This window comes from Neofelis nebulosa, chromosome 7 (genome assembly GCF_028018385.1).
Source record: "Neofelis nebulosa isolate mNeoNeb1 chromosome 7, mNeoNeb1.pri, whole genome shotgun sequence".
Lineage (NCBI taxonomy): Eukaryota > Metazoa > Chordata > Mammalia > Carnivora > Felidae > Neofelis > Neofelis nebulosa.
This window is the reverse complement of record NC_080788.1, coordinates 117,557,424-117,574,541: the sequence shown is the minus strand read 5'-3', so window position 1 is coordinate 117,574,541 and position 17,118 is coordinate 117,557,424. Positions and strand designations below refer to the sequence as shown.

The 17,118-nt window shown below is 37.0% G+C and overlaps 1 protein-coding gene across 10 annotated transcripts in view; it reads right to left on the bottom strand.

Annotated features, from left to right (window-relative positions):
* PCNX1 (pecanex 1) overlaps positions 1-17,118 on the bottom strand; it is a 169,862-nt gene that overhangs the window by 11,484 nt on the left and 141,260 nt on the right. For 9 of the 10 annotated variants that reach the window (XM_058739509.1, XM_058739511.1, XM_058739510.1 and 6 more), the window contains 6 exons: positions 16,109-16,324; positions 9,564-9,817; positions 7,646-7,876; positions 6,915-7,015; positions 5,988-6,138; positions 623-853 (listed from right to left, as the gene is read on the bottom strand). In XM_058739509.1, the coding sequence (XP_058595492.1) occupies positions 623-853; positions 5,988-6,138; positions 6,915-7,015; positions 7,646-7,876; positions 9,564-9,817; positions 16,109-16,324 (1,184 nt within the window). The remainder of the gene's footprint in view (positions 1-622; positions 854-5,987; positions 6,139-6,914; positions 7,016-7,645; positions 7,877-9,563; positions 9,818-16,108; positions 16,325-17,118) is intronic. The other variant, XM_058739513.1, reaches the window with a different exon arrangement.

The window sequence follows — 17,118 nt, the reverse complement described above, 5'->3', positions numbered from 1 at the left end:
TTAAATAATAAGCAGCCATGGTACTCTCTTCCCTGGTCTGCTTTACAAAAATACCAAGTTTACCAAATTGATAAAGTGTTGTATTTTGCAATCGGGGTAATAAGATATTTTTGATAGAAATGAGCAGTAACAAATATTTAGAGTTAAAAGGATGTTTGTGACTTTGCAGGTTGATTAAATGAAGTAGATAAAAAGCAAATCATTATAAACTATTAAAATAAAGTCTCAGAAATTAAGCTACCTAAAGCCATGAGATGTTTAAAAAATCAAAAAATAAACAAAAAACAATGAAAAGTACAAACTATGGTATTATTTTGCAACCTAGGAATCAGATTAGCAATATGGTGCTGATATTCTAAGAAGAGATAGCATATATAATAGATAAGACTGCCACAGAAAGAAAATAAGCAAACATTATAAGACTCTATCGTACTTGAGAAAATTTCAGAGGACAGAATAAATTACATTAAAATAAATCAAATTAAGTGCTCATAAATAATGCTAATGTAGTATGGTCATTTTTTTTGTCTATAAAAAGAGTTCCAATGACTTTTTAAAGTTAGGACAAGGTTATATAAGTTCCTTTCTTCTTTTTTCAGACACAAACGCCTCAAAAACTTACCTTAATGACTCTGAAGCTCAGGTATCGTCTATTCAGCATTATGATCTTATATTCATTGGTGCCATCATCCATGACATGCCGCAGAGCAAGCAGGGAGGGAGAATTGGCAAGAACCGCGCTCCGCCACGCAGGGTCCCCTTCATGAGCTATTACGAGGTTCTTTTCATGAGACACAATGGCTTCATAGAGCACAGTAGGGTCATCATACTCATCTGGAGAAGTGAAATGATCCTAAACAGAAATAAAAAATGTTTGTTTTTTTTAAAGTTTATTTATTTTGAGAGAGAGAGCACTAACAGGGCAGAGAGAGAGAGAGGGAGACAGAGAATCCCATGCAGACTCCACAGTCAGTGCAGAGCCCCATGTGGGGCTCAAACTCATGAACTGTGAGATCATGACCTGAGACGAAGTTGGATGCTTAACTAAGCAATCCAAGTGCCCCCAAAATATGGTTTATAGGAAGTGAAGGACTTCCAGTGTACTGATAAAAGCTTCTATAGTTACTACTCAGTTACTAAATGAAAATTCTTAAAAACTGGTTTAATATGAATGTTTCATATCCATACATATTGTTATTATTAGAGATAAATCAGAGATTCTTAAATTCAATCAGATTAGGGATTAGCTCATTACTGCCGTGCTACTTTTGTAAATTCTTCAATCCAACCCTATCCTCTAAGTTTTAAATAAATAAATACCTTTCCCATTTTTATGTATTTTCTTTTTCTCATTCAAGTTGGGTTTTACATGTCTTCATTCACACATAATTTTTTTCTGTTCAAGAACTGTCTCACTGGTATCAGTTAAGGAAGACTAAACTACATAAAAATTCCCTCTTACATACAACTCTAATATACATAAAAGTTCCCTCTAATATAACTCTTGGTGACACTGACACTCCAGAACTCACTCTAGAATTCAGCAGAAGCTAGAATTCAGCTGAAATACAAGTTTTGTTTAGCTTCTTCCTTGCTTCTCTCCCTTCCTTACAAATTCCCCGGAGGGCACCCTGTCAATCTCTTGCACAGGGGTCCTGGACTCTGACTCTGTTTCTAGAGAACGTGGCCTAAGCCACATTTACAAATTAACAATACGTCTGTACACCAACCCTCCTAACCTTTCCTTTAAATATTAAGCTCACTTTCTCATATCAGCAGATAACCAGATTTCATACAATGCACGGTCTTGTAGCAAATAGTTCCTCTAGGGAAGGAACAGTTCCTTTGTATGGTAGTGTTGGTATAATTTTTGAATGGAAAATAAAAGTGCAGACCTAGGCAATAATTATAGTCTTAATAAAATGGACAAAGTTGGAAAATATTAGGCATGTCAAAATGGAGTATGTTTAATCTTGTTCAAATATTTCTTCTCATTGGGCTGAATGAATATTGCTTTGGAGGCAAAGTATTTGAAACAAGCAGAATGCCCATGAATACAGAAATTGCTAAATAAACTGTAGTTAAAAATCATACCCTGAAATACTACAGAGCCGTTAAAAATGTGACATGCCTCTGTATGTGCTGGCTATTCATGTTATATGTATTTTTTAAGTTTATTTATTTTGAGAGAGAAATAGAGAGCACACACATATGTGCACTGAGCAGGGGAGGGGCAGGGAGAGAGGGGGAGAGAGGGGAAGAGAGGGGAAGAGAGGGGAAGAGAGAGAGAGAGAGAGAGAGAGAGAGAGAGAGAGAGAGAGAGAGAGAGAGAGAGAATCCTCAGCAGGCTCCTTGATGTCTGCACAGAACCCAATACAGGCCTTGATCTTACGAACTTTGAGATCATGACCTGAGCCAAAATCAAGAGTTGGACACTTAACCAAATAAGCCACCCAGATACCCCATCCATGTTATATTAAATAGGGGGGAAAGCATATGCCACAGATCATTTTATGTAGCACAATTATATTTTTTAAAAGGCAAATATTTATACATATAGATGGAAATGTCTATGAACTTAGAGAAATCAGAAAAGATATACATCAAATTATTGGCAGTGGTTGCTTCTTGGAAGGGCTGTACAATGGTATGGGGTGATGGGAAGATACTCTTGGGTGATCTTTTTCATTATGTTTCAAATAAAAAGAGCAAATGTTCCCAGTTCTGGCAAAAGTTTTTCAAAGGCATTTTAAAAATACACTTGAGAAGTTATAAGCCAATGCACAAGATATATTTTTTGAAGTTAATGAAACTGATTCCTTTAGCATTCATTGGCGGCCAAGCATTGTGCTAAGCAGTGATGATGTAAAGACGAGTAAGAAATATGGGGCACCTGGGTGCCTCGGTCAGTTGAACATCTGACTCTTGATTTTGGCCCAGGTCATAATCTCAGGGTTGTGAGACTGATCCCCATGTCAGGCTCTCTGCTGAGCAGGGAGCCTGCTGAAGATTCTTTCTCTTTCTCCTTCTGCTCCTCCCCTGCTTTCTGTCACGCACACACTCTCAAAACAAAACATCTTTGTCCTCAATCACAGACTGACTGTAAGATTTTCATCATGTCACTTATAAGCCAAACTGGATGTTGAGACTAATGAAAATGGTAAAACAAGGAGGTAAAGTGTTTTACAAAATGATTAAATAGAGAAGAAAACACATGAACAAAAGAACACATAAAAAAGGCAATTTGCTTAATTTCTCTGAGTTCTTAGTCTTCACCTACCAAATTGGGATTTAAATGATTTTCTGGCTTGGGGAGCCTGGGTAGCTCAGTCAGTTAAGGATCAGATTTCGGCTCAGGTGGTGATCTCACGGTTGTTCGAGCCCTGTGTGGGGCTCTGTGCTGACAGCTCAGAGCCTGGAGCCTGTTTCAGATTCTGTACCTTCCTCTCTCTCTCTCTGCCCCTCCCCCACTCACCTTCCGTCTCTGTCTCTAAAATTAAATAAATAAATGGGGTTTCCCCCCCAGTTCACTAAAAAATAATAATGATGATGATAATTTTCTGGGTTGTGGAGACCATCATGTATATAAGAGCACTAATATGCTGTACAACAGTGTAAAATTATAAATACTACACAGATTATAAGTTTTAATTTATAAAGTAAAAACATAATACATTAGAGAATTAAAAAATCAAAAAAGAACTGTAAAGGAAAAAGCAAAAATTAAAAACACCTACCAAGTATTAGCAAAGATTGAGAGGCAAGGGTTAAGAGAAACTTTATATTTCTAGCTTTCTGGGAAAAAAAACCTTTTTTTAAGTTTGAAGTATAAGTTACATGTAACAAACGATACCATTTTAACCATGCAGTTAGAAGCATTTTGACAAATATGCACACCCATGTAATCACTGCTACATTCTAGATATAAAAGTTCTCCCTCATCCCCAAACACTCCTTCCTGTCTTTTGGCATTCAATCAATCTCCGCATCCCAAGGGACCACTAACCTGCTCTCTGTGGCTACAGACTAGTTTGGCTTTAGATTTTATATAAATAAAATTATACAATATGTACTCTTTTTATGTCTGGCTTCTACTCTGCATAATGTTTGAGATTCATTCATGTTGTGGAGTCTAACAGTAGTCCTTTCCTTTTTATTGCTAGGTAATATTCTGTCATGTAGATATACCATAGTTTGTTCGTCTGTTGATGGACAGTTGAGTTGTTTCCAGTTTGAGGCAATTACAATTAAGACTCCAATGCACACATGTGTGTTCTTTGTACAGACATAAACTTTCATTCTCTTAGGTAATTATTTCTGGGTTCTATAGAATGTGTATGCATATCCTCTCTTTTAATATTGTTCGCTTAACATTGCCCATTTTTTGCTTTTGGGAGTTTTCAGGAGTATACAACATACAAACCTTGGAGATTACCTATTTACAGATCTATCTTTTCTTGGCCTGAGAGTCCCTCATGGGCAACCTAAATTGTGTCTCAAAATGATGCTCATAAATGGTTGTTTCTTACCACTGAATGGGTCCACCTCAGCCTTCTCAAAGGTGTGTCAGAATTATGGAATTTCTCCAGGGGCACTTGTGTTCCCTACCTTCCCCTCACCAGCCTTCCGTGGCTCCTGGGTTCCTGATTCCAACCCCTTACCCCCTGCTTGTCACTGTTGTTGTCAGTCACGGCTAATGAGAGTGAGTTTACCCAACTGTGTTGGGCCATCATGTAAGGCACAGAAACACTGTCACAGGCAATAATGCCACCGCCAAAGGAACATGTAAGGAAATGAACGTGGCAGCAACAGGTAAGAGCACCTGTAGGGAGAGATGGGGGCAAAGACCTACGGGATCAGAAAACACAGATACCCTGTGCCTCAGTTTCTTCTCTGACAAATGGAGATAAAATACTTGTCATAACTTTTAGAATTAACTGACGATCTCTCTATTTGGAGTTGTTAGATAATCATGTTATGTAAAAGAGTATTTCTTACAGAGCAGATATATTAATCAGTGCCTTTTGAGAAATTCTGAAGTTTTAAAAACACTTTAACCTAAAGTCATTATTTTTTTCTTTTTAAAGACACTGAATTGTCTCAAAACCAGAAAGCCAGTCTGAAGATGGACAACTCTTTGTTCCCAAATGTACATTTTCTCCATGATCCTCAAAATACTATTCCATTTTCAACAGAGACTTTCAAATAATATATCCCTGATCAGTAATCTCCTAAATAATATGGGACATTGACTTTATTCCAGCAGTCTTAGATTATAGTAATATCACTTGCAGAGTAATTCACCCGTTATGTGGGGGGAAAAATATTCAAACAGATTTGAGTATAAAAGATGCATTTTAATGAGGCTTATCAGGCAGTCTTTGTCACCAGATCTGATGACTATTGTCAAGTGGAATGATTAGGGCAGCAAGCACCAGTTCTTAATTTCATAATACAGTCTTGAAATGATCCAGGGCTTTGGAAACGTATTTGGGGGTTACATTTTAATTTTTATTACCCTATTAGGATTATTTAACTAAGGCTAAATCTGTCCTGACCATCTATCGTTCTATATAACTTGCTACACTAAACACAGAGTTCAGTAATAGCAGCACTTACAACTCTGCCGAGATGCTACTCCACTGCACTGGGAGTTGGCTAACATTCAGCTACGGAAGAGGCTTGAATCTCGTGTGAAATGTGAGGTCAAAACAAGAATTCTAAGGGTGAGGGACCTTTATTTCCAGTTTGTCACTGCTTACAGTTTGCCTCAAGTTCGTGCCCAGATCATTTACTCTTTAATATTAATATTCAAATTTACTCTTAGAAACATACGTTCAGGCTTCTAAGATTTAATATCTTGCCATAAATCATGTTTTGCTGTTTTTCGAATGAAATGTTTCTCAAAAAGTTCCCCAGGAACATAATTTGGAAGTGAACAAGCACCATTAAACACCAGTAATACATTATAGTTTTCCTTTTCTTACCTGATGAAGTTTAATGGACATGCGGATCCCCGGGACTACTACTTTCCTTAGTAATTCCATGTCAGCAAAGATCCATTCATCTCGAATTGAAGAAATACGGAAATCTCCCTTAAATAGGGCATGCAGTCCATAGAGGAATGACTCTAAATTACTGTTAGGATTGGAGATAAAAGTTTACACATTTTGACAAAGATCTTCCATCACACTGATTCTTACATGTGGTTGTACATCAGAATCATCTGGGAGTGTTTTGCAAATACAGATTCCAAAGACTGTACTAATGCCAGAACCCCTCAATCAGAATCACAAGGGATATAGGGCCTGTTTGAGCTGGGATCCTTGTTTAGTAACCACTATAACAGTGAGTCCATGAAAATCAACAACGAAGAGTATATAAGCTACAAAAACTTAAGGAGGGCCTATTGGAAAACATATAGTAATCACAAAAGAATCTAAACCAGGTAATATTTCTTAATTCTAATTCATTAAGATGCGTATGTCAAGAAATTCAGTTTATATTTATACTCCCTAAATCTAATGTACTAGATTAGCCATATTAAAAGCATAAATGCTTTGGACAAAAACTACATGGATATATGGAAAAATAAAAAGAGGTAAATCATTAGAAAAACAGATATAAAACAGGGGGAGACCAATAAACTTTATGGGGTGATTATTAAAAATGCCTTAACTCCATTAAATTCTTGTTACCAGTAGTTACCCACACATGTGAATTTTAAAAGCCAGCTATTAACCACTTGAGAGAACTCAACTATGTTCAAAGATCTATAAAAAACCAGTATCAGAAGAGACTTTTGCAATAAATTAGCATAGAATAAGCATTCTGAAAAGCTATTTCAGATTTTTCAGATTTATGTTATATAACTCCCCCTACTCTTTTCCTGAAAACAGAAATGCCTTCCTTGCCTGGACATATGGTGGGATGCAGTCCCCAAAGCTCTCCGTCCCAGAACACAAAGTCCATAACAAAGAGTCACCAGGGATGAATCTTTGTCTACATCCAGTGGCTTTAAAAAACAAAGAACATTAGTTATCAGAAAGGTATAAAGGTATTTTAACAAATCAGAAGATATTTAACAAATCAGAATGAAGAACTCAACTAGCATACAATTTCCATGTCTTCAAATAGTTCTAATGAGAAGAAGCTTAGCAAATCAGTATAAAATGAAGTATCAATATGTATGAGGAGGCTCTTTGAAACCTTTAAGTAAAATAGAATACTTTATAATAGCAGAACAAACTTAAAAAACTGGCTGTTTTATAAAGTATAAGGATCTTAGCAAAACATCTCAAAGTATTTACTGGTATACAGCATTACTGATAACGTCCTCTCCTGAAAATACAATATTCTATCTATTAATTAGTTATTTCTGGACATAAGCTGGCTATTAGTGACGGCTGTATTACCCTCCCAGTGACTATAACTATAGTAAAGAAAATCAAATTGCTATCTGGAGAATATTGCTTCCCCTCAACCTCTGAGTTTTTGTTTTTTTTTTTAACAACTGCAGATTCTCTTACTCAGATGACCAGGAAGAGGAAGATCTGGAAAAACTGACCTCATAATAACAAACAGGGATAGTCTTTCCATCTCTGAAAAAATAGGCTCAAACAGTTATAAATGAAATAACCTCTACCTTTGCTCTTCGGGAAGAGCAATACTCTATCCAGTTGAGGTAAATCACACAGAAACTCTCCCTGGATATGCCAGCTAGTCGATGGTCATAGTCTTCATCAATGTTTGGATTAAATGTTGGGTCTACATCAACATAATTTCGATCTGCACACAAACGCAGTCCCTCCTGCATTGTCTCATTAGCTAGCCACTCCTCTAGCTTAGAAGAAGTTGTAACATAATAAATGATACCCTAATGGGGAAAAGATTTAAAAAAAAAAAAATCCAGGTTAAATTATAATTTGGATTAACTCCAATTTCTCACTAAATAAATGCCAACAGTTTATACTGATTGTATAACTTAATATTTTATTCTAGCTCAATACTGTAAGAAAGACCTCAGGTCTTTCTGGATGAACAGTTAATTTAATACTTTAAAAATCACAACCATAAATTCAGCAAGGCAAATTCAAAATAATTCTATTGATTTTAGAACTTTTGAGTTTAGGGTATTTTAAGAGAGGCAGAAAAACTTTACTGTGATGGATTTGAGAAACTGCTCATAGAAAGTTATTAAATCGGCTTGTGATACTAGGTCAAGTTATAGAATTACAATAATAAAGCGACAGAAATATATCTATTTAGAATCAGAATTGGAAAATCCCATATACACATGCAGACGCACAGCATGTAAAAACTATAAAATCTATCTCCCTGAGGTTGGGTTTAACCAAACATTAAATATAAGATTTAACATTCATCCCAATCAGCACAAATAAGGTGATACATAGAGGAAGTAACACAGATGTGGAAAATCCAGACATGGGTCATCGAAATTTGGCACACATTTCCCTCTTGAAAATATTGGCTTTGTCTGCAGGCCGCCAAATCATAGCTGTGCTGTAATCTTGTAAAATCTTCAGCAAAAACAGAATACCGGTGTAGTAAAGAACTAGCCTTGCCCAAAGAGAGGTTTGGTATCTGCCCTTGGGTCCTGGGAAATAGCTTCTACTCCCTTGGAATGCCTTGGCTGATTAAGACTCTTTGTTCACTTGGGGCTTAGAGCCATGACCTCTGGAGGAGCTGGAAACTAAGGCTGGCCGTGTGGGTGGTCAGCCACATTTAAGTGACTGCACTCCAATAAAAACTCTATATACCGTGGCTGAAACAAGCTTCCTTAGTTGACAATACTCTGTGAATACTGTCACACATTTGCTGCCGGGAGAAATGGGCATTATGTGCACAACTACACCGGGAGAAGACAACTGGAAGCTCATGCCTTGGTGTTTCTGGACCCTGCCCTATATGCCTATTTGCATGGCTGATTTTAATCTGTATCCTTCTACCGTTATAAATCCTAATCAAGAGTATAATGGCCTTGCTGAGTTCTGTGAGTCCTTATGGCAAATTACTGAATCTGAGAGTGGCCCCTGCAGCTGGTGTCACAAGTGAGGGTGGTCTTGGGGAACTCCCAAATCCTGCAATACTTTTATTCAGTTTATTGAAAGCAGTGCAAAGCAGTGGTCAACAGCAAGGGCTCAGGAGTCAGACAAGCCTATGTTTTAAATCTGTAACCATTTGCTAGTTAGAGGACTTGGGACAGGTAACATCTGATTTTTGTTTACTTGTAAAACAGAGATGTGATACTCCCTTAGGAAACTGGGTAAGATACATATATTTGTATATATGCATATTCCTTAGCCCGGTGCCTAAAACACATGAACTACAAATAATAGCTATTATTATTAATAAACAAATGGAGTAAGTTCAACTAAAAAAGAAACAGCAAGACCTTCATAGGTATACTTTACTGACTTACTGGATACTCGAGAATTTAAATCACTACTTAGAAGCAAAGCACAGGTACAAAAAATATACATAAGTCTTTCCCAAGAAAAACTTTCAACTATCAGAAGATCTAATGAGGCACATTCCCTTACCTTGACATAGTAAGTGGTGAGTACTTTCCGAAGGTCAAAGACTTGAAGCATAGAAGCAGCACTATTGTCAGTGATGCTATACCCCTCCAGAATATACTTAGTGACTATCACTTCCCAAGCTAGCCAGCGCTGGCTAAATGCAGCATTAAATGAAAGCACATGAGGAATATGACCAGGTTCACAACAGCAAAATCCTTCATCTTCTTCCACGCCTTCAGTAATGGCCTCTACTTCCCGTTGTTGACAGTAAGTACCTTAAAGAGAATGAGAGAGAGAGAGAGAGAGAGAGAGAGAGAGAGAGAGACACGAGTGAATACAAAGGAGAAAAAAAAATATGAAGTAGAAAAATAAATGCTTCAAAGACACAAGAAATTTAGAAAAAAAGACACCTTTTATAGTAATTGAAAGTATGTGACTGATTTGCCCTGGAATGTTCATTAACAAACTGCAGGAAGCTCCAGCAAGTAGACATATTATATATTCATTTCCTGAAGAATCACAACATGCATTAGTGCATTGAAGGTTCTGAAAATTTGCGCAGTAACCTTCTTAATTTTGATTCACTGATCCCAAACTTTTCAAATTTGGGTTTACAATAGCATTTATGTCAAATGAAGGCCAATGAGTAAAGGGACATCTCATGAAGGTTTGAGTTAATTCAATAAGGGAAGGACTGAATTAGAAGTAAATCGTCACAGGGTACACAGTATAGCCAGACATGCAGAACTCAAAAGAATCTGAGCTCTGTTTATCAGTATCATGTCCGTACTGCAAGCAGGAATACTATGTACATCCTGCTTATTTGGATATATAAACTGTAAAGGTTCGTGATAATTTAATCTTAAATACATAATTTTTCTGCTGCCAATTCCAACAATAATTGGTTAAAATTATATTATTGGCATTTGAAGCTTATCTGCTGATAAAATTTAATTAGTTATGAGATCTGATTATTTAGCACTAGCAAACAATTCTTTGAAGTTACATTCTTTTATACAAGATACCAAACAGGCATTTCCTGCATTAGTGTTACTGAAGGGAAAATACAAAATTGGAATACACAATTACACCCACAGCAATCTAGTGCCAGTAAGATATCACCTGTCACACTGATGTTAATTTTTATCTTATCTTGTTCTGTGGTCTTGCTTCCACTTAATTAGTAAATTCCTTATATAATGATTATAAGGGGATTACACGTAATTTTATAAAGGCACATATTTAGGCTAAATAACTTATACGAGACTTTACAATAATTTTTTTCTTTAAAGAGAACATATACACCATCCAGGTTTGAAAAACACTGCTCTGAGAGAAAAAGATGCCATGAAAACCAATCCGGGTGGTGGTGGTGGTTTTTGGTGGTGGTGGTGGTGGTGGTGTGAACGATAAGGCTGAAGAGGTAGGCTGGGACAGGGCTCAAGAGCCATCTTGTTTATCACTCTAGAACTCTGAACGACTCTGCTGTTTCATTTCTTACTCAAATACATTGCTGAGTACTTCCGGAATAATGTCACACCGTGGTAAAAAGAAAAACCCTGGCTTGAACCTGACATTAACAGGAATGTCTGCTGCAGCTGACCATCACACACGCTCATGACTACAGATCTATATTCACAAACTTTTTTTTTTTCCTTTTCAGAATAAGGATGTGTGTGATTTTAGGAAGTATTTTTCAGACCAATAAAGGAAATGAAATTCAATCAAAAGTCTCCTAGCATCTTCTGGAACATCGTATTTTATTGTCTTCTCCTATAACCTATTAAAAGATGAATTCTATTAATTTGCTTTCTAATACTTAATTTAAAAAATGAAAATGACTCAACTAGGAAAAGGAACCTGAAAAAAGGAACTCCTGGTTTCTGCTGATTCTGGGTTCTGAAAAATTTTGCATCTATGGCCACATGTGGGTTAAACTAGTTACTTTTTTAGTCAGTTTAGTTGTATTTTGTTATCAGTAGTACACTGGCTTTGTAACAACCTGGAGAAATTCTCCTTTTTCCATGTGCCAGAATAGGCTAGAGAGGGCAAAGAATTATTCAGTTTCTAGAAGAAACATCCTGAGACTGGCATTTTAAAAGTGTGGCATGAAGCTGGGTCTGTTCCTTAGATTTTATGTTATTACTTCATTTTACTCATTTTGTCATCTTTCTGGGAGGTCTGACTAGACCAAAGGTTTTTAAGTAAAGGAGAGACACAGTGAAAGACAGCTCTACTCTGTGCAGATCACTTTGTGAGCAGTATACAGAAAAGACACATGGCAAGAGGGAACTTGGAGATGCTGACATTTATTGAGGAGACAGAATGAGACCCTTGTTCAGAGCAGCAGAATAAAGTGAACTCAGTAACTGCATTAATGTGGGGTGTTTTTACTCTACCATACAAATCCCAAGAACAGTTCCTACCCCAACATACCCTAGTAATACATTTGGCTTAGAAAATAAAGTCATTAAAAAGCATAGGAATTAATACTAGCAACTGAAAAAAAGAACGCTGAGATCTGGAAAGGGATTCCAGAATACGTTATAAGGAACCCATTACCAATTATTTCCTGGATTAGCTATGTCTTTCAGTCACTTCATAGTGAATATTACTGATGAAATTAAATAAAACTGGCAATTATGAAAAAGAGACATGTCGAAAGTAATCTGAGTAAAAACCAAGAGGAATCCCATTAGCATAATACATTTTTGACCTATAAAGTTTGACCCGGAAAACTGTGCTTGGCAGAAGTAACATTTACAAATAAAAAGTTAACACTGTAGAAGTTATAATAATAAAATTTTGGTAGACAAAAAAATGATTGATAAGTCTTTGACATAAAATTTACATGGAAAAGAATATTAAGAATATCAGTAAAATAAAAATGGAAATGAAATAAATATAAAGGGATTTAACCAAGATGTACAGCAAACTGATCAAGAAATCTGCTGAGTTAAATGTCACTTAATATTTAGAATCCACTACGAGACACAGTAAAATCAAGGAATTAAATTGGCTTAATGGACTATACCCAGAAGATACATCAAAATGCTCAGCAGATCCAAATATCTTTTTGGCAAAATACTGACACTCTTGATTAGTATTTTGAGAGGCAGTAGGTAGTTGGGACAGGGGATAACACTGTGAAGGAAAGAAAATAACCAAAGATCACAAGATATAGGCAAGAACATAAACAGACCTCATGAGAATTCTGGAATAAAAAGAAAGGAGAAACAGCTATATACTTACTTGATCATTCTACAAAATTAACTAATTATGTATTATATGCTAACTGCTGAAGTAAGTACTGGATACACAGTAATGAATACAGCAGACAAGATTCCTGCTCTTGAGGAGCTTACAACCTACTTCAAAGGTTTGCAAAATACAGCCCAGGGCCAAATCCAAACTAAGAATGGTTTTTGTTTTTAAAGCATTGTTTAAAAAAAAAAATCAAATAAAAATATGCAACAGAAAATGTGCATGCTTCCAAAAGCCCAAACTATTTACTATCTGGCTTTTTACAGAAAAGTTTGCCACCTCTGGGCTAAAGGAGAAATATACCTCAAACAAACACAAATAAAAATGAAATTATAATTATGCTGAGTGCTAAGGAGGTATAAATGGCAACATGAGATAATCATGTGGGCTAGGTGTTTAGAGAAGGCTTCTCTGAGAAAGTGATATTTAGGTTAATGCTTAAAGATAATTAAGGAATTAGCCAGGTGGAAGGCTGGTGGGAGGAGGGGGGATGGCTGGTACGTTTTGGGCAAAAGGAAAGGCAGTAAAAAGTCCTTAGTAAAGAACAGCACAGTTAAGACCCTGAAGGCAAGGCCAGTGTGACTAGAGTGAGTGAGGACGGTGGGATAAAGTGGGGTTGGAGAAACTGGCAAAGCCAGATAACAAACAGTGTGGTAGGGCATGCTAAGGATATGAACTCTATTTTAAATGCAATGGAAAGCCGTTGAAAATTTTAGGTCTGAAAGGGATATGATCAAATTTGCCTGTAAAGAAAAAATCACTGGGGCACCTAGGTGACTCGGTCAGTTGAGTGTCTGACTCCTGATACCGGCCCAGGTCATGATCTCACAGTTCATGATATCGAGCCCTGTGTCTGCCAGCGTGAAGCCTGCTTGGGATTCTCTCTCTCCCTCTCTCTCTCTTCCCTCCCCCCAAATAAATAAGCATTTTAAAAAAAATCACTATGGCTGAGTAAAGAATTATAGGTATCTCTTGCTATCCAAATCCAGCACAAATTCAGGTAGTAAGACATACTATGTTCCCACATAAGTTTGAGTTTTGTTTGGCAAATAGTGAGAGTCTGAATGGTAAAAAATCTGTCCAAAATTTTATTTGAATCTACTCGGTACCAGAGAGTGAAAGTTGGAAGAGTGAGAATTTGGATCAATTTCTGATTTGGAGAGTTTCTGACCACTATGGTGAAATTAGCAGATCCTAAGAAGGACCCCCTTCTGACTCACACATACAGAAATGCTAGATAAAATATCCTCCCCACACACATTTGTTTAAAAAAACAAAAAAGTTAAAAAAGAAAGGTGAATTCTTTTTAAAAAGTCAAGGTCACGGCAGTAGTAGGTGTCGTGGTGAGGGGGTGCTGACTTTTGGATGAGTCTAGTTGGGTTAGTTCTGAACATTAGATAAGACTCTAGAGAGATGGAATTAAGGTCTTGGGCTCTGTTGGAGAGGCAGAAACAAATCATAAAACAAGAATAGGACATGGTGAAAGAGAGAGATTGGATGACAAACATCATAAATGAATAACAAACATCAACATTTAGTGCCTTAATTTGAGTGTCACACAAGTACAATCTTACTTTCAGTGAATGGGAGAATTTTAGAAAAGCACTTGCTCCATTAGCAAAGATATTACCTAACGAAGGTCCAAACCTTCTGATTCAATACCAGGGTGGAAATAAAGCTATAGGGTATAAACCTGATTTGATCCTCTATCTAGTCAAATGCTTTCTTATTTCCCATTTCAAGTCAAAAGCATGCAAGGCACTTCTTAGAGTAGATCAAAACACAGCTTGGATGTTCTCTCTAAAAACTCTCAAGTTCAAATGTTCCCTAGATTGAAAAGCTACACATTAATATGACTTTCCTCAATTCCTATAAAACAAGTTTCTATTCATGTTTACAAAATATTCAACTTATAGCAGTTGATAACATCAAGTTGGTATGTTTCTGAACACATGATTTTCTGTGTAGAAACAGCTTCATGTGTCGTTATACAAAATTGTTGAGGGCTGGTAGGGGAATAGGGAGTAACCGCCTAATGGGTGTGAGGTTTTATTTGTGGTGATGAGAATGCTTTGAACAAGACAGAAACGGGAGACTCCAGGTCCTGAGGCCTCGACCCAACATGTCCCAAAGATGTGGCTGAAGGCTCTTGGTCTTGTCACCACAAAGAATTCGAGGACAGGCACAACACAGCACATGAGCAACACAAGAAAGTTCATTAAAGCAGAAGTACACCCATGAGATTTGAGTGGGCAAATGCAAAAGAGAGAGAGAGAGAATGAGCAAGAGACCTGCACCTGCAGGGGGTTGGGTTTCTATCACTTAATGACAGGTGTTAACTTGGGGGAGGAATATTCATTACTTGAGGTGGGGTTTTCTTGAAAGCAAGGTTTCACACTTTTTTTTCGTATTTGGTCAGGGGTCACTGGCCTATTTTGTCAGTCATCTTGGGCCTATCTGGTTTGTTCGGGCTTCTTGTGGCTTTGTTTTGAGATCCTGCCAGGACAGGCCTCTGACTTTCCAGACAGCCAGCCCTGGCTTCTTCTTTACTGACCTCCAGGCACCCTGCTTGAACCTAACCAACTGCCTACTCTAATAGTTGTACAACACTGTGAATGCACTAAATGCCATTGACTTGTTCCCTTTAAAACTGTTTTGATGTTATGGGAGCTTCACTTCAAAACAAACATTTGTTGAGGACAAAGGCATGGTGTCTACCTGAAAGTACCTGGTTGGCTACTCTATGCCTCACACAATACAGTATTCTAGATGCTGCTAGCCATCTCACAAATATATGCAACTTCTCACAAAGAAAATGACAAGACAGCAAGCAGAAAGCAACAGAAACTCAACATCACCAGGAACATAGTCAGTTATACACAAATGATGCTACCTTTACATATTTTGGCATACCACAAAAATGATTCTTCTCTGGGGCACCCAGGTGGCTCAGTTGGTTAAGCATCTAACTCTCGATTTTGGCTTAGGGCATGATCTCACGGTTCATGAGTTCGAGTCCTGCATTGGGGTTCTCCACTGACAGAGTAGAGCCTGCTTAGGATTCTCTCTCTGCCTCTCCCCTACTTGTGCTTATATGCATCTCTCTTTCTCAAAATAAATAAACAAACTTAAAAAAAAGATTGTTCTCTAAATGTGAAATTTGGAAGAGTATCTAAAAATTGTTCTTTTAACAACTCTTTTCATTCCACAATTCCAAAGACTAAGGATCTAATTTTATGCTGATTTTTGATCTGAGATGTAAACACATAAAACCCAATAGAAATAAGAGGTGAATGTCTTACCTCTGAATTCAAGTCCCCGCAGCTGGAAAGTGACTAGCCCGTTGCCTATCTCTATAAGGTGTACTAATGCATTGAGGTAGTCAGAGGCAAGAATGAAACAGTCCCCCGTACTGTAGTTTCCCCACCGTCCTAGGAGCAAATCACCACAGAGACTGTGTTGTAGGGATCTGGTTAAATGTTCATAAAAGATGGAATTCAGATTGTTGTCATCTGATCCTGTAAGAAGGGATTAAAAATGTTACACTTTACCCTACATCTCTGTCACATCAACAAGATTGTTAAAAATATTAAAGCTAATTTCTAGTTAGGGAAATTTTTTTTGACAAGAAAAATAATATTAATACCCTAACAATTTCTATTTACAAATGAAACAGGGTAATGAGAAGAGGTTCAGAATTTAGAGTTACAGGGGTGCCTGGGTGGCTCAGTCAGCTGAGCCCCAAATTCTTGACATCACTTCAGGTGGGACTGAGCCCTGCATCGGGGCTCCTCACTGAGCATGGAGCCTGCTTGGGACTCTCTCTCTGCCCCTCCCCTGCTTGTGCTCTGTCTCTTTCAAAATAAATAAATAAACTTTAAAAATAATATAAAATCTTTAAAAAATTTTTTTAAAGTTAAAAAAAAAAGCATGCATATTAATTCAGGATTTGGCCTTTTTTAACATACACAATGGCATCATTTGCATCATGAGAATTCCAAGCCCCTTACACAAGGACGTATTCCAAGCACATAGAGCTGAGATGGCTGTTTTATCTACCAGTATGTGGTGACAACAGTCGTTATTATCAAGTAACTAGTCCTACGTAATCCAATTTTAGAGTTACAAAAACCATTTGATTATTAATTACGTTTCTCAAGTAGACAGAGTATTTGAAGGAATCTGAGAGTCAAATGGATACAAATACTTCAGTCTACCTTTGAGTTAGATTTCTTTTATTAAATTAATACATTGGAATTCTGGTTAATTTCTTACAGTTGGATTAGTGAGATTCACCCTCTATGTGTCCAAT